Raw genomic sequence first — 26,643 nt, 5'->3', positions numbered from 1 at the left:
TGTAATTAAGTCTCAGTTTGGTGTCATGGGGGCCTAGCATAAGAAACTCCATTATGGGTCTGTAGGGTTTTTTGTTTGTTTCTCTAAGATTTATTTGTTTGAGAGAGAGAGAGAGACAGATAGCACATGCATGAGTGGGGAAAGGGGCAGAAGAGAATCATCAAGCTGCCTCCCCACGGAGCTCTGAGCCTGATGATGCCCCTTGATCTCACATCTCATAAGATCCCGATGTGGACCCAAACGGAGAGTCAGACTTACCAGCTGAGCCACCCAGGCGCCCTTGTAGGGTTGGGTGTTTTGGGGGGTTTTTTGGCTTTTTTTTTTTTTTAAGTAACTATATTAATTGTATATCTCTTTCTAAAAATCTCTCTTAGAAAGAAATGAGCTAGATGAAAATTATTAAGGTATAATTATAGGTATTTTTGAAAGCTATTAAATATAATTTTGCTTCTGTGTTACTTTTTTATTTTGGCTAAAATGGAAGAAAGGTTTTGATTTTATTGGCCAAATCTACTGTACTTCATCGTTTCTGATATGCCACTGTTGTTTTATAAGGAAAACATATGCTGGCATGAATGGCAAGATGGAAACTCATTTCAGAGATGTTTACTATATATAAGTATAAATACACATACACACGTGTATTAAAAAATCTTATAATTGGTTAAATAATTTTCCTTACCTACATTTCTTTATCCAAAGGAAATTAAGCTTTATAAGCTGAGGGATGTTTTTTCCCCAGGCAAAGAACTTAACCTTATTTCAAACTTTATTCCCAGACTTCTTCAACTTAATTAGCTGCAAAGAATGAATCGTGTATAAGCAAAAACTGAGAAGAGCTTCAGTGTCCAAGAAGGGGCTTGGCCTTAAAAATATTACCAATCTAGATTTTATGAGATCCATGAACAAAATTTTATTTTTATTTTTTATTATGTTTTTCACCACACAGTACATCATTAGTTTTTGATGATTCATTGTTTTCGTATAACAAAATTTTAAAAAGCAGCCATGGTATAAAATAGCAGCTCCCAGTAATGGTGACAGTGTTCGCTCCCAGGGATGCCTAAACTTTGGGGTTGTTAAAGTGGATCACTGTTCCTTGGTTTGTGAATATATTCACTTTTTCAATACTAGAGATATTGCTTACCCCTAACTTCTTTAAGGAGAACTGAAGTGTTTTGTCATCGGCGGTAGAAGTTCCAAGGGCGAGAAGTTCCTTGCCCTCCCGTTCTCACTTGTGCTTGCCCTTTGGCGAGTTTCTCCCAGTTCGTGATAGTTTCTTTCATCTTGTTGGAGTAGAGATGGGACCATGCGGGGGCATAGGGTTGGCGCTCAGGGGGTCTTGGTGGAGATCAGGTGTACGTACACGGGAATGCAAGGCGACAGCTAGCGGGGGGCTGGAAGTCAAGTGGAGGGATTTTTAATGAGACCAGAGCATCTCACATCCAGTGTAAAAGCACAAGTTGAATAATGAAAGCAGGGATTTTGCCATGTGGACGGAACTCAGTGGGAGTTAGGCAAACATGGAGTAGGATAAGGGTGGAGCAGAATCTGGGGAAACCTACCAAGTAAACATTCATGAACTTCAGACCAGGGACTTTGCACAACGGAGTCCCCCAAAGTCAGTGCTGCGCTCAGAACCCAGGCAATCCTTTGATGTCTGGAGAGTTCCACTTGGTGACGGGCCCATTGGAAACCCTCCTGGGGATTTGGTGCGGGAGAAGACCTACTTTCCACAACAAGATCCCCATTTTAGAATGTTTATGGATTTCTTTTGTCCAGGAGACAGGACTGTAGTTGGCTTTTATAATTATAATCGAAAACATTCTCAGGTGAAGAGATTTGAAGTGCCCCAGCAGGATCTGAATTTACAGATCTAGAGTGACTTGGGTATTGTTTAAGTCCTGCATAACTCTCAATGCTGCTTAGCAAGGAGAGCGTTGTCTTACAAATCTCCCCGGGCTGTAGTGATGCCCGAATGCCACTCACATGCTTTGTGCGGACACGGTCACCAGCGTACTGTCCCACGCATTAGAACTCTCCCTGTTCCAGCATGCACTGTGCCGTATACTACACGAGCACCTCGATGTCTACAGTGACTGGCTCCTCCCCAGGACAGTGTGTAAGCAGCACTTTTGCAGTGAAAAGATATTTAGCAAGGACTGAGCCCAGAGGCTCCACTGAGAAAGCAACACCGTGGAGCACATCTGAAGGGTTTATAGAAGGTTCTAAAATTGCACTGGGAAAGAAATCAGGATGTGAATCCAGTGCTTCTGACATTCTGCCCACTCTACAAGACAGTGACATTTCCAGCTGCCAGCATCTCCCCAGAGCAGGGTCGGACGTGTACACCCACCCACAGGTGACCCCGTGGTCACCTTGCACATTATGCCCAGTAATTCCAAACTGTGTACTTAAATCTACGGTAAAGGAAGGAAGAGGGAGCTGAGGTTAACTGTGTGTCTACACCATGTGCTGCCTGCTGTGTTAGGCCATTTGAATGGATTACCTCATTTAATGTCAGGATCACCCTGAGGCTAGGCATCAGTGCTTCCATTCTAAAGAATGCCCCTATCCACCCAACCTGTCGTAGCCCGGAACACTCCTGCTCACTCCTCTTCAGAGGTGCTCGCTCTCCCTCATGTACTTCGTTCATGGAGAGACATTTAAGAATGACATTGACATTACGACATGAGCCGGTCCTTTCCATGGAGCACATCCAATATCCTATAGTGTTATAATCACTGACCAAAACGACATGAAACTTTGAAAATAAATGAAGATCTTTTGATGCCTGAAAAAACATACTCTTGGAAGATAGAAGACTTTGATTTAAGTATGAGGATAATAGGTGGAGTGCAGAAGACCTTCATGATACACTCCAGGGACCTCGGCACCTAACGAATGCATCTATGCCCTTGATTACTTGAGAATTAATGAGCATGAGTGACTCAAACGCAGGATTGTGGATTACGCTTGTTAATAGGAACTGAATCTTCCTCGGCTAGCACTTGGGAATCCATTACTTCCCAGGTGAGGGGAACTTTGCCATTATACAGTTAGGGATAAAAGTGTACGGTGCTGGTTTCCATGACACTCTCACCAGGGAAGGATCAATGAATCACATTACAGAATGAAGTGACGGAGATCATAGTCTCTGGATTAGCTTGTTTAGCCCGATTCTTGGGTCTTTCACAACCAGTGAGACTGAATAAACTGAGCCTCGTCTGAACCTCAGTGTGCCTCTCTGTGAAATGGATGTAAGTACCAAGAACATTGTGAACACTGCAGAGTTAAGACGTGGAAATCACTCACCACAGTGCCTGGCATACATTACCACCTATATATGTCTTACTATATAATATTTAGTAAGACGAAGCACACATCTCAAATACAGAGTCACTTGACAGAAATCTGGAGATAGCACAAACAAAGATAAAATATTCTAGTTAGCTTCATTTCTGACTTCTAAGGAAAACTAACAAAATATAAAAATACTCATGCGGGAAAGGGGAGTAGCAGAACCTACCCCATTATTCACAGATCTGTTCCCTAGGAAGATTCTCAAACTAAGATACTCAGCATCAAAAAGGTGAGGGGAGGGTGGGGTTAAGTCTGACCGCCCATGTGCTACCCCACCTCTGGCCAAAACAGAAAGCGCCCCCTTACCTTGCAAATCACAGTCATGATATACTCTTACTGACAAGTGCCCAGCACAGTTCTTTCTCTTTCCAGTGTTTTTATCATAGTAACTGTTCCATCCTTTTCTTTTTCTTTTTTCTTTTTTTAAGGTTTTACTTATTTATTTTCGAGAGAAGAAGAGCACAGAGGGTCAGAGGGAGAAGCAGACTCCCCGCTGAGCAGGGAGCCTGATTCAGGGTCGATCCTGGGATTCTGGGATCATGACCTGAGCTGAAGGCAGAGGCTTCACTGACTGAGCCACGCACGTGCCCCTCTTCTATGTTTTTCTACCTCATTCCACAACATTCTTTCATTTATTGCCACTTATTTCAGGTTATTTTTCTTGTTCCCTGTCTTTATTGGCCCATCTTTTGCTCATCCGGACAGTCGGACAGAGAACATGCATAACATCTCTTGGCCTAGAGACTACTATCTCCTGCCAGCGCCCAGAGGTTGGGGGGAAGGATGTCTAGTGCATAGGGTTCTTTCTTTCCCTGGGCATTTTCCTGAGATGTCACTGACAGCACGGCACGAGATGAAGGCATACAGCATAGTGACGTCGCTTACCTGGACTGTGAAATGATCACCCCAGTAAGTTCCCGTAACACCCATCATCTCATACAGATACCCCCCACCCAGAGGTCTTTCCCCAGAGAATCTCCTCTTAGCAACTTTCCGATATCCCATCCAGCAGTGTGAGTGAACTCGAGCCATCGTGTTGTACCTGACCTCCCCAGGACTTACCGATCTGCAGACTGACCCCCGTCCTCCAGTTCCTCCCCACCCCCGTGTCTGTCTGTCCACTTGCCTGCTTCTCTCTCTCTCTCTCTCTCTCTCTCTCGGTGTTTCTACTTGTATCTGTCCGACACTGACATCTTCTGTGTTAACCACCCTTCTGATAAACTTAGCTCGCACGAAGTTTAGCCGACTGTGAGTCTGGCTTCACGACCGTGCAGTCTGAATGTGTTTCTGTCGTGAACCGTCCTCTTGCAGCAATCTGGATGATTCTGTTTCCTCCTTATTCGTGTGTCATCATCGTGGCGTATGTCTCCTGGCCTCACACATCTTCAGTTTCTCCATGTTCTGTGCTGCCTGGGGTTTCAGATTTCTTCAGAACCTCCCGTAGCTAAAGAGATGCTAACAGTCTCCATGCCCATTTCCTTGCTGTGTTAGAGGGAAGAACCGATGCCAACGGGGTTTGAGAGAGTCTTTCCTGCCCCAGTCCTCGAATCTGTCTCCCGTCTGCCCTTCTAAAGCTTCTGGTGGGGATTTGTAAGCCTTCAGAGGTCACAGTAGCGCCCCCTCCCTCCCTCACGAGCTGGGCGGTCTGCACCCCTCCCCGTCCACTCTCTGCCCCCCCGGGCCTGACCTGCCCTGCTTCCGGCCTGTCCCCGACCCCAGCCAGGCTTCCCTGCTGTCTTGGGGTGAGACAACAGGGGACATGGGTGGGAGCAGAGAAGCTGGGGACTTTCTTCCTTGCCCTCATCCAGCTTGGGCTGTAGCTCTGGTTGGGGTTTCTGTCCCTCTGACCGCCCTGTCAGGCCGCCCTTCCCCAGCGCTGCCCCTCACTCGGCCGCCATTACCTGGTCTCTGTCTCTGAGGGGCCTGCGGTGGTTCCACGTGGGGCTCCGCTGGCGTGAGTTCTGTTCCGTCACAGCGAAGGCGGTGGCTGAGTGTCCCTGCACAGGAGCCGTTTGGACCAGAGACGAGAGTGAGTGCAGGTTGGGTGTGGGAAGCCCCGAGAGCCAAGGCTTTGCTGCTCGAGGGACACTTTTGTGTGAGGACTCCGTGGCCTGACTGTCCGAGCGCTCTCTTCTCCAAGGAAACCCTGAAGGCTCCAGGGCAACGTACGGTCCGAGTAGGAGCAGCGTTTTTATCCCGACTGCATGGGGCTAGAGGGACCTTGGAAACGGGGGTATTTTCCTCTTGGGAAAAATCTGTCTTCGTGTGTGCGCTCCCATTCTGGGTTGGGCCCCGTGAGTCCCCTCGAAGCCAGCTCCAGACCCTCCTCTTGGCTTCTTTCGGAGAGCGCCAGGCATGGCGTGGGTTCTGGATTTTCGTGCCCCCCCCCCCCGGATGTGAGCGGTTACAGCCTGGACAGGAAGGGAGGAGGGAGAGGGTCATCCTGCGGCTGGAGATGACCCACCAGCCCCATCACAGCAAAGGAAGGGGGTTCGCGGAGACTTTTTTCTGCTGTGTTTGGAGACATGATGGGACGGAAGTAAAGCTCACCATGTTTTCACTGGGTGTTGGCACTTCTCTGAAATGGAAAGGACAGGCACAGTTTGTAGCCTCCAAAGAATGAATCACTTTGTCCATGGAGCCTCTTTCGTGAGGATGGTGCGGCTGGCAAAGTGCCCTCCCCGGGACGCCTGGGTGGCTCAGTCCCTTCAGCGTCGGCCTTCGGCTCAGCTCATGATCTCAGGGTCCTGGGATCCAGCCGGCATCAGGCTCCTGCTTCTCCCCTTCCCACTCCCCCTGCTTGTATTCCCTCTCTCACTGTCTCTCCCTCTCTGTCAAATAAATAAGTAAAATCTTCAAAAATAAAGAAAGAAAGAAAATAAGAAATTAAAGAAAAAAAAAAAAAAGGTGCTTTCCTCGATCCCCGTCCCAGACCCGAGCTTGCTGGGCAGCCAGCCCCTCCTCACCTCACCCCCCACCGCCTTGCCCCGCTCAGAACGCAGTCCCTGGGGCTTACACCGCTCCACGCCCAGCCCTTCCTCGCCCGCTGGCAAGGCAAGCCCTCGCGGGGGCGGAGGTGTTACGGACCGTCCGCCTGGGATGCGCCTACTGACTCCTACAGCCCGGGTTGCTTAAATCAGCTATAAATTGAATGTTGACCATTGGCAGTGACATTTGAGCTAGGCCGATCTGAAATGGAACTTTTGAACTTTCTTTTTTTTTTTTTTTTAAGGGATGAAAACAGGCCGCAGAATCGCACATCTGTGATTTTTCACTTTAGTTCTGCTTGTTCTTTGGGTTTCTCACGTTCGTGGACAAATCTGGGGTGAACCTCATTGCCCAGCAATTAGCAGTCCCCTCCCCTCCCCCACCCCTCCGGACCCCCTTCTCCCTCCCCCGCTCCTCCAGCATTGTCTCCACCAGTGACCTCTGCTGTGTTCTTATGAGATACCTCTTTAATGGCAGCATTAAAATATTCCGCATGTGTTCTGACATACAATCTTGAAGTCTGCCTGTTGACAACCTTGACCCCGGCTGACCTCCTCACATGTCTCCTCTTCCTAGACGAGGAATCTCACGGTGGACGGGCACTTCGGCGCGTGGTCTCCGTGGACGCCCTGCACGCACACGGACGGCAGCGCCGTGGGGTCCTGCCTGTGCCGCACCCGCTCCTGCGACAGCCCGGCCCCCCAGTGCGGCGGCTGGCAGTGCGAGGGGCCCCGCATGGAGATCGCCAACTGCTCCAGGTGCGTCCCCGACGCCGCTGCACCCCTACGTGTGCGCACAGACTGTGCACGGGCGGGAAGTCCTTCTTGGTGACCTTCCCTTTTCAAGAGAGGGGGCGAAGGACAGCCGCTCACCACGTAAAAATCACGTGATTTACGGAAGGAGATTGTCAATTATCAATTACATTACAAATCAAAACCCAAGTAATACGTACTTTGCTGGATCAGGAAACATGTTTTTAATGCGCACGATATTGTTGGCTTGTTGGAGGGAAGTGTCCATGTCAATCGAAATCCTCTTCTGGAACATTCAGGCTACTTTAGTCCGTCCTGGGAGGACACACATGTTTGTGGTGAACTGGCCACGCGGGTCAGACGGGGCTCCTCCCACGGGCCTTTCCCTTTGCCAGCATCAGTGTCTAGAAGCAGGTGAGTGCCACCGACCCTCCACCGTGACCTCGCCATGAGGTGGTTCCTGAGAATGAAAGCAATGAAATCAGATTTGGCGACACCTAGTCGATGACACAGCCAGTTCTTGCCAGTAATGGAGTCCCAGCTCCCCGTCCCTGAGGCGTACTGACATGGATGCAGGTGGAGGTTTATGGAAAGCAGATGTGCCGCTTCTGGCCGCACATTAGCCAACCTTCCAGTCGGACCTGGGAAAGGGAGCCTCTGCTATTCAGGCAGACACTTCATGAGCGAAAGTCCCCAGCCTTGTACCCAATCCCTCCACAAAGACGCGTGCATGTGTATCAGGTCACCCAAGCCTAGTGTCACTTAATGCTTCAAAGGAAAATTATTCCGGCAGCCCATGTACTCGTAAGCAGCCCCTCCGGCAGATTGGGGAGGCAGGATGCGCTTTGCCTCTGGAGTGTGAGCAGCAAAGTCATGTAGTTTTGGTGGTCTCAGAAGCTACCCCTGGAGTAGTATTCCCAGAGCTGTAAAGGACAGATCTGGGGTAGCAGCTAGAGCTCACGCGTCCACACATGCTTGTGGTTCATTCACCATGTTTGTATGTAGATGGTGTAAGTGTCCTGGGACCGTCTCCTCACAGCCACCTGCTCTTCTCCCCGCAAAAGAATATTGCCGACCTAGATACCCCTCAAATACTTGCATATTGGCATATAATTTTTTTTATTAAAAGTTTTAATAGTTGCAAAGATATAATTTGTTACATCACTATTTAAATGTGTAGTGGAATCTCCGTGTCTTCGTGATTTCATAGTTACCTGCCCACTTAAAAAATCGATGAGCAGGCTCTCCTTTAATATTTAGAAAATTTATGTTTTTCCTCCTTTCATTCCCCATTTCTATTATCTTTCCCTCATAGAATATTATCCTCATATGTTACATTTATAAGTGGAAGTCTTATATTGGTCGCTATATCCTGCCACCCTGCAACTACCACAGAAACAAATTATATGAATGGAATTTTAAAACCAAATTTTCATTTCTGATAACTGCATGCTTTACATTTTATTTTTTTATTTTTATTTTTTTTAATTTTATTTATTTATTTGTCAGAGAGAGAGAGAGTGCGCACAAGCAGGGAGAATGGCAGGCAGAGGGGGAAGCAGACACCCCGCTGAGCAGGGAGTTCAACACCTGGCTCAATCCCAGGACCCTGGAATTATAACCTGAGCCGAAGGCAGATGCTTAACTGACTGAGCCACCCAGGCACCCCTAGTCTTTACATTTTAAATATATGTTTTGAAAATTAGCATACAAGAAATCTAAAAATCATGAATATTAGATGTTTTGACAATCTTTTAACACTAGAAAGCGAGGTTTTATTGGAAATGCATTCCTTTGGGCAATTTTTTTTAATTCCCAGCTATGTTTCCTTTTCAGGCATGAATGTAACCTCTTGCCTGACTCAGGGAGGGCTTAGCATCAATTCCATTTTGTGGTTTCTATTCTTCTGGTTACAAGCACTGACAGGTGTGACTTCCATACATTGATGGAAATGTAAGATCACAGCATTTTCCCTCACTTCTCTGAATTCTTTCGAAGTCATCTGCCAGAGGCCTGGTAATCTAACACCAGAGATTGTCATTATTGCTCTGTATCAGTTGATAACCTGTTTATGTTGGCATTCAATTTTGTTGGAAGCAAAAAATCGCAACCCACCTAACCTGCAAGCCAACTTTTTCGCTCCTTTGGTACCAACAGGTGCTCCCTCAGTGCCAGCCGAGTGGCACATCAGAGAGCCTTTCAGAAGGCTGATCAGAGGATTCCAAATTAAACCTGTTACTCTTTGTGGACAGACACCTTGTCTAACCGATATACTCAGAAAGTGTTGAGAAATTCCGAATACTGCTAACTCAATACATTTTGTAAATATGTCTTTGAATTTTTTTCAGGATTATTTATTTATTTGCATGGGGGGAGAGATAGAGGGAGAGGGTGGAAAGCAGACTCCCCGCTGAGCACAGAGCCCTTTAGATCCTGAGATCATGACCTGAGCCAAAATCAGGAGTCCGACGCCCCACCGACCGAGACACTCAGGCACCCCCACAAATATATTTTTGATTAAATGCTTTTATCACATCACATCATTTAAATATTTTTTCTCAATATCCTGGAGCAGCAGATTGAAGTCATTCGATGTATGAAATGAAATCCACAATACAAAGTAATTAGCTTAGCCAGACCTTCCAAACAGGACCAAGTCAGACTTACTATCGATCAGAAAAATCTGGCTTTACTTTATAATTAAAATGACTATATGAAAGTGCATCCGCATGACATCACGTCCCTTTTGAATTCTAATTTGTAGGGAAGGAGGGAGGGAGACATGGGGAGAAGCAGGAGAGAGAGAAAAGGAGCTAGCCACAGGGGAAGGGAGGAAGGAGGTCAAGGGGAGGGAGGACTGAGCAGTGCAGTCGGCCTGAAAAGGACTCGGCTGATGCACGATGCACGGGGAGCCCCGTACCTGGGGCAGTCCTTGATGGTGGTTCCTTCCTCAGCCACAGGTCCTAGCCAGGGGCCCTGGAGAAATGAGAGAGTCCGTCCCGCCGGGGGGCGTGGCATCCCGCCGGGGGGCGTGGCATCCCGCCGGGGGGCGTGGCATCCAGCACTAGGTTCTTCCACAGCTGGGGCTAGGAGCAGCCCAGTCCATAACTCAGCTCTGCTCTGTAGCGTATCTGAGTCCAGAACACCCCAGCTGTCCGGGAACTGGAACCAGGAGGACGGTTCCGACGGGGATGCACTGGGTTGATTTCCTGTTTCCTGCTTCTTGTCCTGTGGTTGCTTCATTGTTTAACTGCGCTCAGGGTGCACCTTCTCCCCTGCCCCCGTGTGCCAAGACAGCACAGCATCTTCTAGCTTGAATCAAGCATCAGGAGAGCGGCTCGAATTAGTCTTCAGGCACTCTCCTCACTTGCTTGTTAATTTACCGTATATTTTAAAAGCATTATTTTGTTTCCATGAGCCTGTGTAGAATGCAGAAGCTTCTGGGCAGTCCCTCATGCCACAGATGAGACCGGGCGATCCCGCTGTAAGGAGCCCAGAGAGTCAGGGCGCTGCCTACCCAGGAGGAGAGGCGGGTGGGTACGGAACCGCGGAGTGCGGGGACCCGCTGTGCCCTCTGCTCTCCTTCTCCTCGGGCCAGCCCAGGTCACTTCACCAGGTTGAACGAGCTTCGCATTAGATTTTTATGTGATCACAGGGAACAGCCGGATCGATACCGCATTAGGCATAGCATTCCTTCTGTAAGACTGAGATGGCTCCATCCAGGCATGGGAGAAACTTTACAGAAGTTAGAGGACTGTTGTGTTTGTAGGCGGTGGTCATGAGGAATGTTCCCTGTGATACTGTTTCCGGAAAAAAGGACCGTCAAGTGCAGGAGTGCAGCTTGTTTATTGATACGTCATTGGCTTCGGTTCTAGTTGAAATGTCATCCTCGGAGCAGACCTGCAGTATCATTAGTGGTCATTTTAAGATTAGTAATTGAATAAGTAAACCCCTTTTAGTGATGCTTTAAAGGCAGAAGTGGGTTGTTGTGGACTGATTGAATCCTTGAAATGCTCTATCCACCTCTTGGTGGTACTTCATGGCTACTATGATGTCTGCTGCTGCTCCTTCTTTTTTTTTTTTTTTTAAGATATTATTTATTTATTTGACAGACAAAGATCACAAGTAGGCAGAGAAGCAGGCAGAGAGAGAGAGGGGGGTAGGCAGGCTTCCTACTGAGCAGAGAGCCCTATGGGGGGCTCGATCCCAGGACCCTGAGATCATGACCTGAGCGGAGGGCAGATGCTTAACCCACTGAGCCACCCAGGCGCCCCCCCCCCCAACCATGTCTGCTTTTAAGCAGCATTTGGCAAGACCAAAAACCCAGGGCCATACAACAGACGCACACACAGACAATTGCACTCATGGAATTCTTCGCTTACTGTTTTTCTCTTATTTATAAAGACCTCGATTGGTCTACAACAGTCTCCCTCTCTTGTAAATAGAATATATTACAAGATATCATGTTTGTCAAAAGATTTAAGAAATTAAGAATTAAACAAATGTAAAAATTACACAGTTTTGGAAGGAGAGTTTCCTGTACTATCGAGCTGTTTTGCCAACATATGTAGAACTTTGAAAGTAAAAGGGCCTTTTCGGGCGCCTGGGTGGCTCAGTTGGTTGGGCGGCTGCCTTCGGCTCAGGTCGTGATCCCGGAGTCCCAGGATCGAGTCCCGCATCGGGCTCCCGGCTCCATGGGGAGTCTGCTTGTCCCTCTGACCTTCTCCCCTCTCATGCTTGCTCTCTCTCTCGCTCTCTCTCTCAAATAAATAAATAAAAATCTTTAAAAAAAAAGGGGGGGCCTTTTCATTTATGTTGAAATGACTATTTTTTAGAAAATGAAGTGAATTACTTGGGTAATTTTTTTAATTGCACAGGTAACAAGGTATAAGATACTAGCTAATTATCTTCACGAGAAACTTGGATTTGTCTTACTTTGTGATTACTTGGTTAAATGATCATAAAGCAGTTTTATGATAATATAATACATCAAAGCATCACTATATATTTTATTTATATCATGATGAAGTTTCAGAAAATAGAGAAATATGAAATATACTAAGAATTTTCTCAGAGGAATGTTTATTTGAAATTATTATAGAAATTATAGGTTCACAATATTGCTTACACCTTGAGCTTCAATGGCACAGTTGCAGACCTGCATATTTTTAAAGGAATGTATAAAATAAAAATAAGAATTAATGTCGGTTGATTTTTTTCCAGGGGAAAAGAAAATCCTCTGAGGATAACATAGTATAGAAATGCGTATGTGATCAGTAAAGTGTAAACGGATTCCAGCTGCAGTGGGCTGCTCACGTGGGAGTTTGGATTCCAGATTTATCAGATATTTTGACAGTTAAAATCTTTAAAAATGCTAATGATTTGTTTTTTAATGGCAGGGACTAACTACTAAGGAAAATATTTAAATTATAAACATTCTGAATACAGGCATTTCAAGGGAAAAGTACAATATTAAAAAAAATCCTCCTCTAGCTGTCAGTGGTGGTTCTTGTTATAAACCACTTTTATACAGGCTGTTTATTTTATTTTAATTTTGTTTTGTATGCCTATCATATTATATTTATAATAACATAAATACAGTTATGTGCAATTTGCACTGCTTGTGTATGTTCTATATTTTTGTCAAACTCTAAGAAAATAGCCAAGAATCTGAATTTAAAGTACCCTTCCTTCATTTTTAATAAAGTTTGTTTTAAAGCTTTGGCCATTACAATGCTCGTTGGACATTACGGATGCTATCAAGAGAACTACTGGTTTTCTTTGATATTAGTAGATTTTAAAAGTGAGCATTATAGGTAGTTTTAGATGCTATTTTGTTCAGATGTGCACTTTTTACAGACTCTAAATGATATGTTACAAGTCAAAGCATAAACTCTACAGGTTCAGGGATTTATTTCATATTGCTTTTCAAGGAAATAGACTTATTTTTCATTAGTTAAACTTTTTCATACCTAAAAATTTTTAATAGTTTCTAATACAGAATTTTCTCAGAGAAATTGTCTGAAATTATTATAAAAATTATGTATTCCAATTATTGAAGTTGTGATAGGAATTATATATTCAAATTATTGTGGATAACTTGAACAAATTAATTTATTAATTAATAATAATTATAAAATAATAATAATAAGTAAAAATTAATTAATTTATCGAACAGATTAATATGACACCTTATTTTTAGTGCACTGTAAGCGTTACTGCCCAAGGTCCAACCTAAACTCTAAAATCAGACAACCAGGAGCAGGATCTCCCTGGAGCCCAGGTCCCATGGCATAGCACGTCCAGTCCTGTCCTGTGGCTCCGGTTCCCCTTCCCTTCCCAGCCCACAGTCCCGCAGTCCACGCGTGGGGCACGTGGGACACGGGAAGGTCACTGGAGGTGGCTGCATGCAGCCTGACTGGTGAGCCTGACTTTGTGACTCCGCTGCTTCCTCTCTCCAGGAACGGAGGCTGGACCCCCTGGACCTCCTGGTCTCCCTGCAGCACCACCTGTGGGATCGGCTTCCAGGTGCGCCAGCGGTCCTGCAGCAACCCCACTCCCCGGCACGGGGGCCGGGTGTGCGTGGGACAGAATCGCGAGGAGAGGTAGGCGCCGCCGCTCTGGCCCGACACCGCTGTCCTCTCGCTTCCTGCCATTCCAGTGCAGCCCGGGTTCCCTGGGGGCTTAGTCTGGGACGTCGCTTAGCTTCTCTGTGGCGTCCCTTTCTGTTGAGCCACATTGCTCTGTTCTTTTCCTGACATCCTTTCATTTTGATCGAAGACGCGTGTTAACTGCATCTGAGCTCCGGCGGCAGCAGTGCCCACGAGGCTGGCTAGCTGAGCCCTTCCCGAGGGAGCAGAGATGCAGGGACAGTGGGCACCGTTGGCCTGGCCTCCCTGGGACTCATTAGAATTCAACTAGACCCGGTCTCAAAAGCCGCTGTTCCAAGTAGGACCTAAGGCAGCGCTGGGTCCCCACGGTAGCAGTCAGATGAAGTAGAGTTTTCCATCAGAACTAAATCAAGCAGCTGGAACAAGGTGAGGACACAGTCAGGGTCTGACTGTATGATAAACACTGCTCTATTAACTCCCACCCAGGAGCGCAGCAGAACCCAGGAGAACCCAGATCCCATGCCACCTGTTGCTGTAAGCGGGGAAGGTTCTGTCTAGTCTGGAGTTGCATAGTTTGTTGCTTTCCATCGAATCAGACATTAGGCTCGGCGTCATAAAATCTACAGTTGTGATGGTTGGTTCTTCCTTGCATGTGCAAAGTACATTCGAGTCTGTGGTTGTTGGGAGAAAATCCAAGCAGGTGAATCTCACATCGCTCTGGATTTTTATTCCGCCATCCTAATAGAAACGTACTGTACTGATCCGTGTGAAACAAAATGGCTTTCGGGACCTCTTAATTAAAATGTAGTAAGGATTATATCTGATCATATAGGTTCAGTGAGAGGCTTTTATAAAAATACCATATGCAGTTATTTGCTATGTAATCAATATTTATAGAGACAAAACCAGTAGGTTTATAGTACAGATAGTTCCCTTCTGGGTATTTATTGTGACCTCAGAACAACCTGGGAGAATCATTCCTTTCTTTCTTCACTGTGTTCCTAAATTGCCAATTAAGATTTCATTCCTTTTGTCTCAGAGGAAAATGAAAGATGATTTTTGCAAAGCAAGGTTGGTCGTTTTTGAAGCAGTCTCCTCAGACAGTCTTGTGCAAGTCTATCTTTTCCGATCCAACACCAGTTTTTAAGTGGGAAAGTCGCTTATGGGCGAATTGTCTCCTTGCTATTTCTTAACTTTGCAAGATTTACCAGTTTTAACATTTTCTGCATCGTCACATAATACAGCCCATTCAGGCAAAGTCACCTTCATCAGTGTGAGCCTGCCCTGGAGACCCAGCACCTCTGCAGATCTGACGCCTGTTAGCGGCTTTCCTAGGCTGAACACACAGGAACGTGCTTTTTCAGTCTGTAGCTAATAGATATATGTACATTCTGTGTGCACGTATGGTTCTTTGTAAGGCTGCATGTATGGGGAAAGATCAGGATGGCTAGCATGCTTGGAGGACTTACACTTAAAAGGTTCCCTTTTTACAGAAGAAAAAGGAACATTCTCGTTTGGACAAGATAAACATTTTGCATGTGGAAGAGTATTTGAATGCCCATAACACATGGGTGGATTGTAAGGATAGGAATTTTAAGACTTTTATAAAACTGGAATTTAAGATTTTATAAAACTGAAGCTTCCCCATTGAATAGCTTTTCTAGGGGGTTAGCAGGCTATCAAGAGGTTCATGAAATCTAGAAAAACCAGAACGTGGTATCTGTTTCTCGGTCTTCCTAAGCAGACCGTTCTGAGATTTCTTTGTTGTGTTATGTGGGAGGTGTCTCCACCCACGTAATGTAAGGGAACACTGTCCCTCAGATATATTTAAGACTAAACTCAAGATTCGAGGAGACTCTGGCCTCCCTGCCCTTCGTTTTCCCTTCCTGTGTAAACATAGTTCCGAAAACTTGGTGGCGTAAAGCAACACCCATTTATTATTTCACAGTCTTCATGGAGGAGGAGAGTCAGTGTGACATCCCAGGGTTCTCTGCTCCGCCACAGCTGTGGGATCATCTGGGCTTCGACTGGGGAAAGGGCAGCTTGTGAGATCACGTGGTTGTTGTCAGCATTTAGTCCCTTGTGGACCATCCAACTGAGAACCTCCATTTCTTGCCAAATGAGCTTTCCCAATATGGTCACTTTCTTCCTCAAACTACAAGGAGAAAAGCATCCTCTCAAGATGGGCAGTATGGTTTTATATGGCACAGTTACAACGGGACATGCCATCACCTTGCCATATTCTGTTGGTTAGAAGTCTCAGACCCTGTCGACACTCAAGAGGGGGACATTGTGCAGGGCATAAATACCGGAGGACGAGGATCATTGGGGTCACCTTGGAGTGTCTTCTATAGTCGATTGCATGTCCCTCCAGTCATTCATGTCCCTTCCGTATGCAAAATGTATTTCACCTATTCCCAAGGTCCCCAGAAGTTTTATGGCATTAAATCATCTCCCCAGGTTCCAGAACCTTTCTTTTTAAATCAGGCTCAGATATGAGTGAGGCTTTCTGGGGGTCGATCCTCTCAGTCTGTCAGCCTCTAAAATCAGAGTCGAGGTATCTGCCACCAGTACACCCAACGTATGGTGGTGGGAGAGACAAGAATAAAGCTACAGACATTTCTGTTCTGGGGCTAGGGGCGGATGGAAAGTATAGAGGAATCACTCATCTATAGAAATTCTGAAATCTGGCCAGACAAGTGTTGGGAGTTGCCGGAGTAAGTTTTAAGGTCTGTGTGTAATTCTGCACGGTTCTTGGCTCTGCCTTCTAGGCTCTCATTTCTGCTTCCTGAATCATTTTTTCTTCTTTGCAAAAGTTAGCGTGTGCTTGCGACTGGGTAGTTGTATCAACCTGTTTCTTGCCAGGAGAAATCTGGATTCTAGAAGACTCATTCCATTTGTACTTTCTCCTTATGTTTCAGTGCAAGCTGGTATTTTGGCTGAAATTAACTTGATGGGTCGGCTGTGGATTCCCTGGTGGTTTACGCTAGTAAACAAATCCACACCCACAGATCTTTTCTGAGATAGCCCTTCTCGGGTGGGGGAGCCTCCTGCCGGCTGAGGGACCGCACCCCATGGCTGGCTTGTGATGGAGGCCATCTGTGGCCTCCAGACCCTCGCTCCTGACCTCCTGGGAGCACCCTTTGTGGAACTGAAATTACTCTTGATCCTTTGGTCTTCCTGAGATTTTAACAAAAGGTTGTGTCATCATATTCGGCTTTTTTCCTCTCTGCTAAACAGTCCCCGTGGTGCTCGGAAGCTGTTTATTAATTGTAGGGTATTTGCCATCAGGAGAGACTCAGAACTTCCAAAATTAGTCCACCCTGGTCCCTCCTGTTTGTTACTCCTTCCCACAATTTTTCTTTTCTTTCCCTCATACGTTTTGCCAGAAGCATCAAGAAGACACTGGGCAGCAGCTCCGGCCCTTTGCTAGAAATGTCCCCGGCATTGGCACTTAGCATTGACGTGTCCCGCTTTCCACAGAACCACAGTCACAGCCTCGGAGCTTTCTGCCTCGTGTCACAAGGCTCTTCCTCCCCGCAGTTTGCAATCCTGGGCTCCTCTTTTCTTCTGGATTTGGGTGTTCCATTTCACTGTGAATTTTTCTCTTTGAATTTAGGGGTTCGGCTCAGTGGCAGTAATGACCCTTGTGTCATGTAACTATGACACTATCCATTTCCAACACATCGTCACTCCCATCCTGTAAACAGTGCGCAGTGACTCCCCATCTTCCCCTCCTCCCAGACCCTGGTAGCCTCTAACCTGTGTTCTTTCTGTCTGAATTTGCCTAGTTGAGATATTCCGTATAAATAGAACCATATGCTGTTTGCACCTTTGTGTCTGGCTGGTTTCACATAGCATAATGTTCTCAAGGCTCCTCCATGCCGGACTATGTGTCAGAGCTCCATTCCTCCTTTCGGCTGCATAATACACAACTGTATGGTTACCTCATATTGTATTTACCTCGTTATCCATCAGCCAGCAGGTGGGTCATTTCCACCTTGGAGCTACGGTGAAAAACGCTGCAGTAAACATTAGCATATGAGTGTCCGCTCAAGTCCCCATTTCAATTCTTCTGTGTATAAACCTAGACGTGGACCTGCTGGGTCTGATGGTAATTCTGTGTTTCATTTTTTGAGGAGTTGCCAAAGCATTCTGTACAGTGGCTTCGCAGTTGTACGTTCTCGCAGCAGTGTGTGAGCCTTCCGTGTCGCCAGACCCGGCTAAGCCATCCACCCTTCCTTCTTCCTTCCCCCTTTCTTCTTCTCCCTCCCTCTCTCCGTCTCTCCCTTCTTTCCAGAGGTCTAAAGCAGTTATCTCATTGTGGCTCTGATCGGCATCTCCCGAAGGGCTGTTGATGTTGAGTATCTTCTCCTGTGCTTATTGGCCATTTGTCTACTTTTTTGAAAATGTCTTCTTGCGTCCTTTGCCTGTTTGCTAATTGGGTTGGTTTTGTTGCTGAGTTTTAGTTCTTATCCTAAAACCTCACAGGCAGCATCCTCAAAGTCTCTCTGCCTGATCCACCAAATTCTCCTTGCATCTACCCATTCCCCAGTCCCAAAGCCATGTTCACATTTCTAGGTATTTTCTCCAGGAGCACCGCATGTCAGGGCACCAAAATCTGTTTCAGGAGTCATTACGTAACAGAGTTACCACTGACTCAGGGCCGGAAGCATCTCATGTGTATTGGCTCACAGGGCCTGTGGATTTGTAGCCTGGACATTGTAGCCCTGGGTCCTTTGCTCCAGGATTTTACGAGGCTGCGGCAGGCTGTGGACCATGGTTGTGGTCTCATCTGAGGCTTGACCGGAGAGGATGTGCTTCCCAAATCCTATGGTTGTCGGCAGCATTCAGTTCCTCGGATGCTGCCAGACCGAGTCTATGAGCCGGAGCTCCCTCCGTCCCTCGCTGCCTACACCATTCAGGTCTTACTGCTTCATTCCTCATAGCGCTGGACCTGGAGATGGGGGAGAGCTTTCTTGAAAAAAAGGGGTATTGCAGTCTTATATAGGTTCAATCATGGAAGTGATATCCTGTCATTTTTACTATGTTCTGTTGGTTAGGAGAAGTCACAGGTCCTCCCCAGCCCCCACCCCCAGCCACACACAGTGAATGGGAGGGATCACGCAAGTTGTGACTTCGGGGGGGGGGGGGAAGCACGGGGACCACATCAGAGTCTGCCCCCATTGTATTATTAAAGTTAAGAGTCCCAGGAACCAATGGGGGCTTATTATATGATTTTTATTATTTGATTATTTTTTATCATTTTTAAATTATATTTTCCTCTGTCTCCATAGGGTGTGTTTGCTTAGCAAGGCAACATACTGCTCCCTTGTGAGTCATTCCTCTCCCTTAATGGATTCTCTTAGCTCTCTCCTGGGGTAAAAGTTAATAGTAGGGGGAACTCGGTGTAGGTATAGTTTCTCCAGTACCACAGAGACTTGATTATTCCAGTATGTTCCAGGAAAGGGACAGTCACTTGAGCCGAGCCAGGAGAAGATGGCTCTGACGGGGTCCTGACTGGTTCAGGATTGGCAGGGGCTGCAATGAGAAACTAGCACGGACCAAACCAGAGCAGAACGCAGCTGGTAGCATGAAGAGATAAGACCAGAAACGATGCAATGGCAAGAACCTAGTCCGCATGGGGTTATGAAAGGCAGTTCTTTTCACAGAGATGAGCTTTATGGAAAAATTGATAATTTATGGAGAAATATTGCTGGATTATTAATTCAGTTTTAAATGCAAAATGAGAATGAGCAGTCACGGGCAAAATTAAAATCTTAGTTTTTAATGCATCATGAAATACATCTGACTTGCAGTGCTTTAAGGTCCTAGAGACCCAGGAGAGCCAATAAAGTGTCAGCAGCGTCCGGCTGTTACGTGGCGGATCTGGCTGTGAAGAACCACTGACCAGTCCATTGTGTAGATATTTGATTCATAAATTAGTAAAAATCCTTGAACACACCGAGTTGCCAAGGTAACTAACTTCTGATCCCTCTTGTTATCTATGACCAGGAAAGATGCTGAAGAGCCAATGGTAGTTTAGCAAGAGGCCTGCTGTTGGGAGCGTGTGTTGGTCAGGGTGGCAGAGCAAGGGGGTCGGAGGGACCCTGCTTCCATGAAACTGGGAAACCCAGGGTTGGGGAGTTGTGAGGGCTTTGCCTCTGATCAGACTGTCCTGTGGTGGGGGGTGGGGGGTTGTGAGTGAAAACCCAGGTATGAAGGGGCAGAGCTGGCTAGCCTACAGTTGCTACTGCCCTCCTGACCTGCCTTGCAGAGGGTGACACTGTCACATACCTTGGTGTCACTATTTTCCCAGGACCACTGTAATAAGAGAAGAGAGAAAAATGGAAGGCAAGTGGTGGATAACTTTAAAATGTAGCCAACTATATCATTTATTGACACTGCTTGCAAGTTCTATGCTACACGCGGTTTTCAGGCTCTCCTGCTGCAGATTCAGATGTTCTAACGTGCTAGGTGATTTCAGACCTGGCCCGCCATAGGCAAATCCGAGAAAGTATTTGTGCACCGTGATGTATTTTACTATGGGAAAATAGCTCCCTTGTTGTGTTTTTTATTAAAAGCCAAGTGTTTTTAAGCATATTTAGCAAGATTTTCCTTTGTCCTCCATATTCTTTTATGGCTTGTTTTTGTTTCCTTAAAGTACAATGAGGGTAAGGAGTCCTGGTCCATTTAAATGTCAGTGTATCGGTGTGGAAACGGGTGGTGGCCTTCTACGTCTCAGTCTATCCACAGTGCGACAAGGCACCCGTGGATATTTTGAATCAAATGCTGTGAGCTCTGACGGTCTGAGTTTTCTTTTCTCCCAGACATGTCCTTGAATAACACCTTCCTCTTGGGACGCTCCGATCCTCGGCACATGTGTTCATAGTCACGGGGCAGTCAAGGACATTTTCCTTCTTGCAACTCTGCATGTTTGCCCATGCTTGCTGACCTCCAGTTCTTTTCATCTGTTGTCCCCTCAATGTCGTTTGGGCTCTCCTACCTAGAGGTCCCCCTGTCTTAATAGAAAATACCTTCCCTTTCTCCTCTACACATAAGTATGTCCATGGCCCTGAACTCTGAGTCAGAGCCTTGGGAGGCTGTGTACGTACAACTGTCCAGAAGAGGGAAACCAAATGCTTCTCTTTCTTAAAAATTGAGAAGATGAAAGAGAAAGGATTGTTCAGTCCCATGGACTAGTCTTCCGTGTGACTGTTTAGAGAAACTAAACCATGTGCCTTAGTGGTCCTCGCCTTTGGAGGCATCTCAGCCATGGTCTGTCAGCTCTCTCTTCCCGGAAGGATGCGTGTCTCCCACGTTCCCACAAATGGGAGACTGACATGCGGCTCTGTTGTTCACCTCTTGGTCTTTCCCTGCACTCACAGTTGCCGCGTCTTTGCTCGGCTCCACCAAACCCAAGGCTGTCCCTTTCCCTCCTCCTTCCGCCACCATCATGTCCATCCAGCTTGGAACGCGTCTCCCTTGCATTGTTGTAATCCATTCTCCCCTGGTTGGCATCTGCTCCCTCCGGTCTTCCTTCTGCTGGGCTCGTTGAAGACCAGACACCACACTTAACGCATGGAGAGCTCCAGAGATCTCAGGGAGCTCCAGGCCACCAGTCGGATGAGGCAGAAACCCGGGGAGCCCAGTCTCCACTCTCGAACTCGGCCGGTGCCGCTTTATCTCTCGAGCTCTGTGGGCCTTTGAATTGCTCCCTTGTCGTAAAGGTCAGTGATGCTACTTCCCGTCACCCTCTTCTGTTCTCTTCTCCAGGTCGCCTTTCTCCCTTCACTCTTCCCACTTCTATATTCTGTTCTTTTCCACAGTGGTGGCCTTTGCTCACTTTGCCTCATCAGGTGGACTCCCCTCGGCTTGGCCTGGCCCTGAAGCCTTCACAATCTCTCCAGAGTTTTCCTGGTTTGGTGAAAAAAACACTTGAATCTTATCAGCATTTGCCCTCTGGAAACTGCACTCTCCAAATGACTTCTCCTGGTTTCTGGAAACCAGCTACCATTTGTCCTTACTTTCTACTCATTAAGACAGCATTTTCTGTTCTGGGCTTGTGTCCATTTCCCGATATTCATCTTGGGTTGTACACACCGGTCGTATGGAAATGTGCTTTGTAACGCCCTTTACGTGATGCCCTACAGGATTTAGCACTTATTAAGAACCATGACATTGCAGGTGATGGACTTCACCTCGCAGATGAGAGTCTCTCTGCCTTATGTCTGAATCCAGATGGGGAGAGACAGGTCAGGAAGAGCCTTGCATGCTGCTGTCCTCTAGAAGCTAAATTTCTGTGTAGAAAGTGGATAACTAGATTTAAATAGTCTTTCAAATGGCCAGATATGTCTTGCTAAGTTTGCTTATGGGCAGAGCAATCTCCTTCTCCCAAGAAGCTATAACCTAAGGAATGCCAGGTTGTTTCCTTCTTGTTTTTTTTGCTTGTTTGTTTGTTCATTTGTTTCTCTCATTTGGCTTCATTTCACTTGAAGTGTGAAAGGCCGAGGAGAAATGTGACTCATCTAAGGCTAACGAAGGCCCTGTGTAGTTGGCTAGTAATTGACAATATGAATGTATAAGTTGAAGTAGAGAGTATAGAATTAGGACCATTGTTTGTAAATAGTTATTCAACTTTTCTGGAATAACTGTTGGTCTTTTAAATTAAGGTTGTTTGATGTCATTTGGAGAGTCTGCAGATAAATCTAAAAATACAATAACCTAAGAAGTATATGGCGTGAGGCTTCCTGCTAAAATCAGGCTTTAACTTTAATTTGTATTAATAGGATTATGTACCTTATTTGATTCAAGAATGAGAAATGAGTTCTAACTACAGTTTTGCTGACTTCATGTCCATAACCTACTTTATCTTTCAGTGTCTGTGTTTAGAAGATAAACGCCCTGCCTAGATGTTCTCTGTGTGTTCCCATTTTTGGGTGCCTATTTGAAGGGTTTTGTCTTGTTTGTTTCTCCTCTAATTGGCTGCACAGGAAGCTCCATCCTGCATTGTGAGTTTAGCATTTTCTTCGTTGTGTCCTGTGCATTCCGTTGTCTGTGCCCTCACAGCATGGCCAGCACCACATCTGCCCCCTTTACCGTGCCACCACTCCGCACACGCAGAGCCCCTCCACGTGGAGCATGCCCATGTGTTCAACATCGGTGCAGGGACAGACCGTGGAAAGGTCTGTGGCTTCATATTGCCCTGAACGGCTTCCTTTTCCTCTTGGTTTCCCCATCACAGATACTGCAACGAACACTTGCTGTGTCCCCCGCACATGTTCTGGACAGGCTGGGGTCCCTGGGAACGGTGCACAGCCCAGTGTGGGGGCGGCATTCAAGCTCGCCGCAGGACCTGCGAGAATGGACCTGACTGCGCAGGCTGTAATGTGGTGAGTACGGACCTTGTCGTTTCCAGCCCATGTCCCGAGCCAGCACACACTGGGTGCTCTGCATACACTTGATATATGGCAAGCATTAGGTGTTCTGCAAACACAAAGTACTCTGGACATACTTGATACACTGCAAGCATTAGGTGTTCTGCAAACACTACATGCTTTTTAAACTGGAGGCTCTGTACATAGTAGATGCTCTACAGATATCACATGCTGTCACGCACCAGATATTCTGCGAACATTGGGTTTTCAACAGGCACTAGGATGCTCTGCAAACATGAAATGCTCTGTAAACATGACATCTCCAGGCTCAAGGTACTCTGCATGTACTATGTGCTGTAAATCATGTAAGTTTCTCCAGTTAAAGAGAATATTTGGAGGAAATAGTGGACGTTCATAGTAGCTTGGAGGCTTTTTGAATAAAATATTTACTTATGGGATAAACGCCCCCTGGAGTTCTTCAATTCTGATTTCTGAGCTGTGACAGAGCTTCAGTCTGCTTACCTCTGCTCACGATACTCAGTTTGGGAAAATGGTATATAAGGTCTCCACAATGAACCATGCTAAGGTATAGAACTGAGACACTCTGAGGTTTGAGAAACTTTGTGGAGCTCTTGTTAGAGCACACTGGGGCCAGTTCAGAGGGAATCGAAGACAACTTACAGTTTTGTTTTTCTTCTGCCTTAGCAGATCATATTTCTTTTAACACTCTAAACCCTTAAATAAAATTCCACTCGTGCAAGCACTTTTCCAAAGGCCCATTGTTCCTCTTCCTGCACCACCTGCAAGAATGACTGAGTGCTGAAGGCCACTGGGCTTCCACCTCGTTCAACTTCCCGTGCACTGGCCCCCCAAGAGGACATGGTGGGTGGGCGTGTGCTGGGGGAGACGTTCCGTGCCAGAAGGGCTGGCTTGGCCTCATTCCTCGCTGATCTTTCCAGTTGTCCTTTGCATTGCATTCATAACCTTGGTCCCTGAGGCTGAGCGATGTGTTAGTGCTTCAGGAAAGCACAGTTACACATTCCAGAGAGACCTAGAGAACTCAGACAGAGGGAGAGGGTAGAGCCATTTTTGTCATATGCCCAACCCGAGGAGATTTCTGTTATTGGGATTCGCAGTTGGATTCCTTCCCCTTCTGTTGCCGTAGCTTTAATAGAAGCTCTTGTTTGTTCTAGAAACACTTCTTTCTGGGTTGGCTTGGCCTTAATTTTGGCCATGAAGAGTGGTCAGTGTGGAATGATAAATGAAGACTCTTAGTGCCAGTTTGGGATGATAAAGGTATTGCTATTTCAGATGCTGAAACTTAAAATTATTTATTAAAATATGCAGAGTAAATCTGTGAACACTCAGTTGCTCTAGGAAAACAGTTCAAATGGAGTAGCTTTATTATTTACTGAAATACATCATTTCCTGCTTCTGGTGGCTCAGCGTTAGAGACGGGGATCCCCACTCATATGTCAAGGTCCGTCTCCTCAGCTGGGCTTCCGCAGGGCTGGATGACCTGGGTCGATCTTGCACTTTAGTTTCTTAAACTTTCCAGTACAGAGAACTCAGAGAAAACATTTCAGGCTATTCGTTTTCTTATTATAAATTGACTTCAATAATTACATTTATTAACAGTTTAATGAAAGAAAGAACTGTATGAAGGAAAGTATAGCAGATCTATGTAGTCACTGGAGAGAGAGAGAGAGAGAAAGAGAGTGTGTGTGTGTGTTTGTGTGTGTGTGTGTGTGTGATACATCTGATTATAAATGTAAAAACTGAATGTCTTCCTGATGTGTTAATGTGTTTATTGCTTTGCATCCAAATTTGTGGAACTATGGTTTATGCAACAAATGTAACATCAGTTTTCAAATCCAGACAAATGTCATGTGTGTCTCTAGTGAGCCTAATGTCAGTTCTTGGGTGTGTTAGTTTGGGGTGGGGGGAGTTGTTTGTTTTTTCTTCCCAGTCATGTACTTCCAAGAAGGTATCACTGTGGCACGATGGGGCAGTCTGCTTTTTTTTTTTTTTTTAAAGACTTTATCTATTTATTTGAAAGAGAGAGAGAGAGAGAACACAGAGGGAGAGGGAAAAGCAGATTCCCCATGGAATGAAGAGCCGGACGTGGGACTCAATTTCAGGGCTCTGGTATCTTGACCTGGGCCAAAGACAGACGTTTAACCGACAGCTGCCCAGGTGTTCAAGCATTCTGCTCTTGTATGATAGAAACACAACATTTATTTTTCTTCTCCTGTGGCTTTTCCCACTTACTGCAGTTCCTTTCTCTTTGAAGGCATTAATGCCAAGTGAGTGACAGAAACAGGAGGAAGGAGAGGCTTGGCTTTGTTGGATGGCTGCAAAAAATGGATCTCATCAGTTCAATCCCTAACTTTATTTTAAAATGATAGTTACTTAAAGTTATATGCTGATTGTCAAATTCTTGCTATAGTTTATAAATTTTGAGCCCTGAAGTAGGATCCTTTTTCATGGAGGTCTTCTAGAAGGTAATAGCTGTTAAGTGTACGTAACATTTTGATTTTTGGGTCATGAAGTTGATGACCCACTTGCCAATGTCTATATGGCTGATAACTCATGTGGCATTTCTAAATCTATCTTATCCTCCAAGAAGGGGACAATGGTCCCTTCCCCCACAGGACAACTATGAGTATCAAAGGTGGTGATGCTTGAGAGACTCTGGCCTTTCCTTCTTACCCTTATTTCTGTTTGTTACTCCTGGACTCCAGCTGCTTCACCAAGTCAAGCTTACCGAAAATGACAGTATGCCAACGCCATGTTTTTTACACAGTAAAAGATACATCTGTGGGAATGATAAGAGCTCGAATTCCTGAGGACTATAGCAGTTTATAGAAAAAGCGTTGATTTCAAGTATGAACAAGATATAAAAGACAAGAATCTTTTCTTGATCCACCATGTTAAAATGGAAATACTATGAAAAGATTTTCCAAGTGTCATCTGTGAAATTCATATGTTCTTGTCTTCAAATAAATCTCCAAGCCTTCAAATAAATCTCAATAAGAAGTTGAGTTCAGACAAGTGAAGGGCCCCCTTTAAAGCTATTATCTTTTTCCTCAAAACCCTACTCTTAAAATTCCAAATGTTGACATTTCTTCAAGATATTGATTTCAGTATAAGGTAGTTCCATTTTTAACTTTTTGAGGACTGCAATACTGTTTTCCCAAGTATCTGCACTATTTTGCATTCCCCCAATAAGGTACCAGGGTTCCAATCCCTCCACATCCAGAAGAACCAAAATCATGATCTTGGGGATATCTGCTCTCCTGTGTTCAGTGCAGCACTATTCATAGGAGCCAAGTATGGCAAGTCTAAATGTCCATTGAGAGATGAGTGGATAAAGAAAATGTGTGTACAAATGATCAAATACTATTCAGCATTTACAAGGAGATTGCACGGTGTGCAAAACACAGATGAACCTTGAGGACATCTTGCTACGAGAACTTGGCAGACACAGAAAGGCAAATACTGCATGGTGACACTTACATGAGGTATCTACAATAATCACATTCATAGACT

At 45.8% G+C, this 26,643-nt stretch overlaps 1 protein-coding gene across 9 annotated transcripts in view; it reads left to right on the top strand.

Annotated features, from left to right (window-relative positions):
• Positions 1-26,643, top strand: part of SEMA5A (semaphorin 5A) — a 466,271-nt gene that overhangs the window by 379,337 nt on the left and 60,291 nt on the right. For all 9 annotated transcript variants that reach the window (XR_009353706.1, XR_009353707.1, XM_059173630.1 and 6 more), the window contains 3 exons: positions 6,928-7,109; positions 13,565-13,708; positions 22,959-23,106. Coding sequence is in view for 7 of the 9 variants with exons in the window: in XM_059173630.1 (XP_059029613.1) it covers positions 6,928-7,109; positions 13,565-13,708; positions 22,959-23,106 (474 nt within the window). In the remaining 2 variants the exon portion in view is untranslated. The remainder of the gene's footprint in view (positions 1-6,927; positions 7,110-13,564; positions 13,709-22,958; positions 23,107-26,643) is intronic.

This window comes from Mustela lutreola, chromosome 5 (assembly GCF_030435805.1).
Source record: "Mustela lutreola isolate mMusLut2 chromosome 5, mMusLut2.pri, whole genome shotgun sequence".
NCBI classification, from domain to species: domain Eukaryota; kingdom Metazoa; phylum Chordata; class Mammalia; order Carnivora; family Mustelidae; genus Mustela; species Mustela lutreola.
The sequence above is the reverse complement of the archived record's forward strand: the minus strand, read 5'-3'. Positions and strand labels throughout refer to the sequence as shown.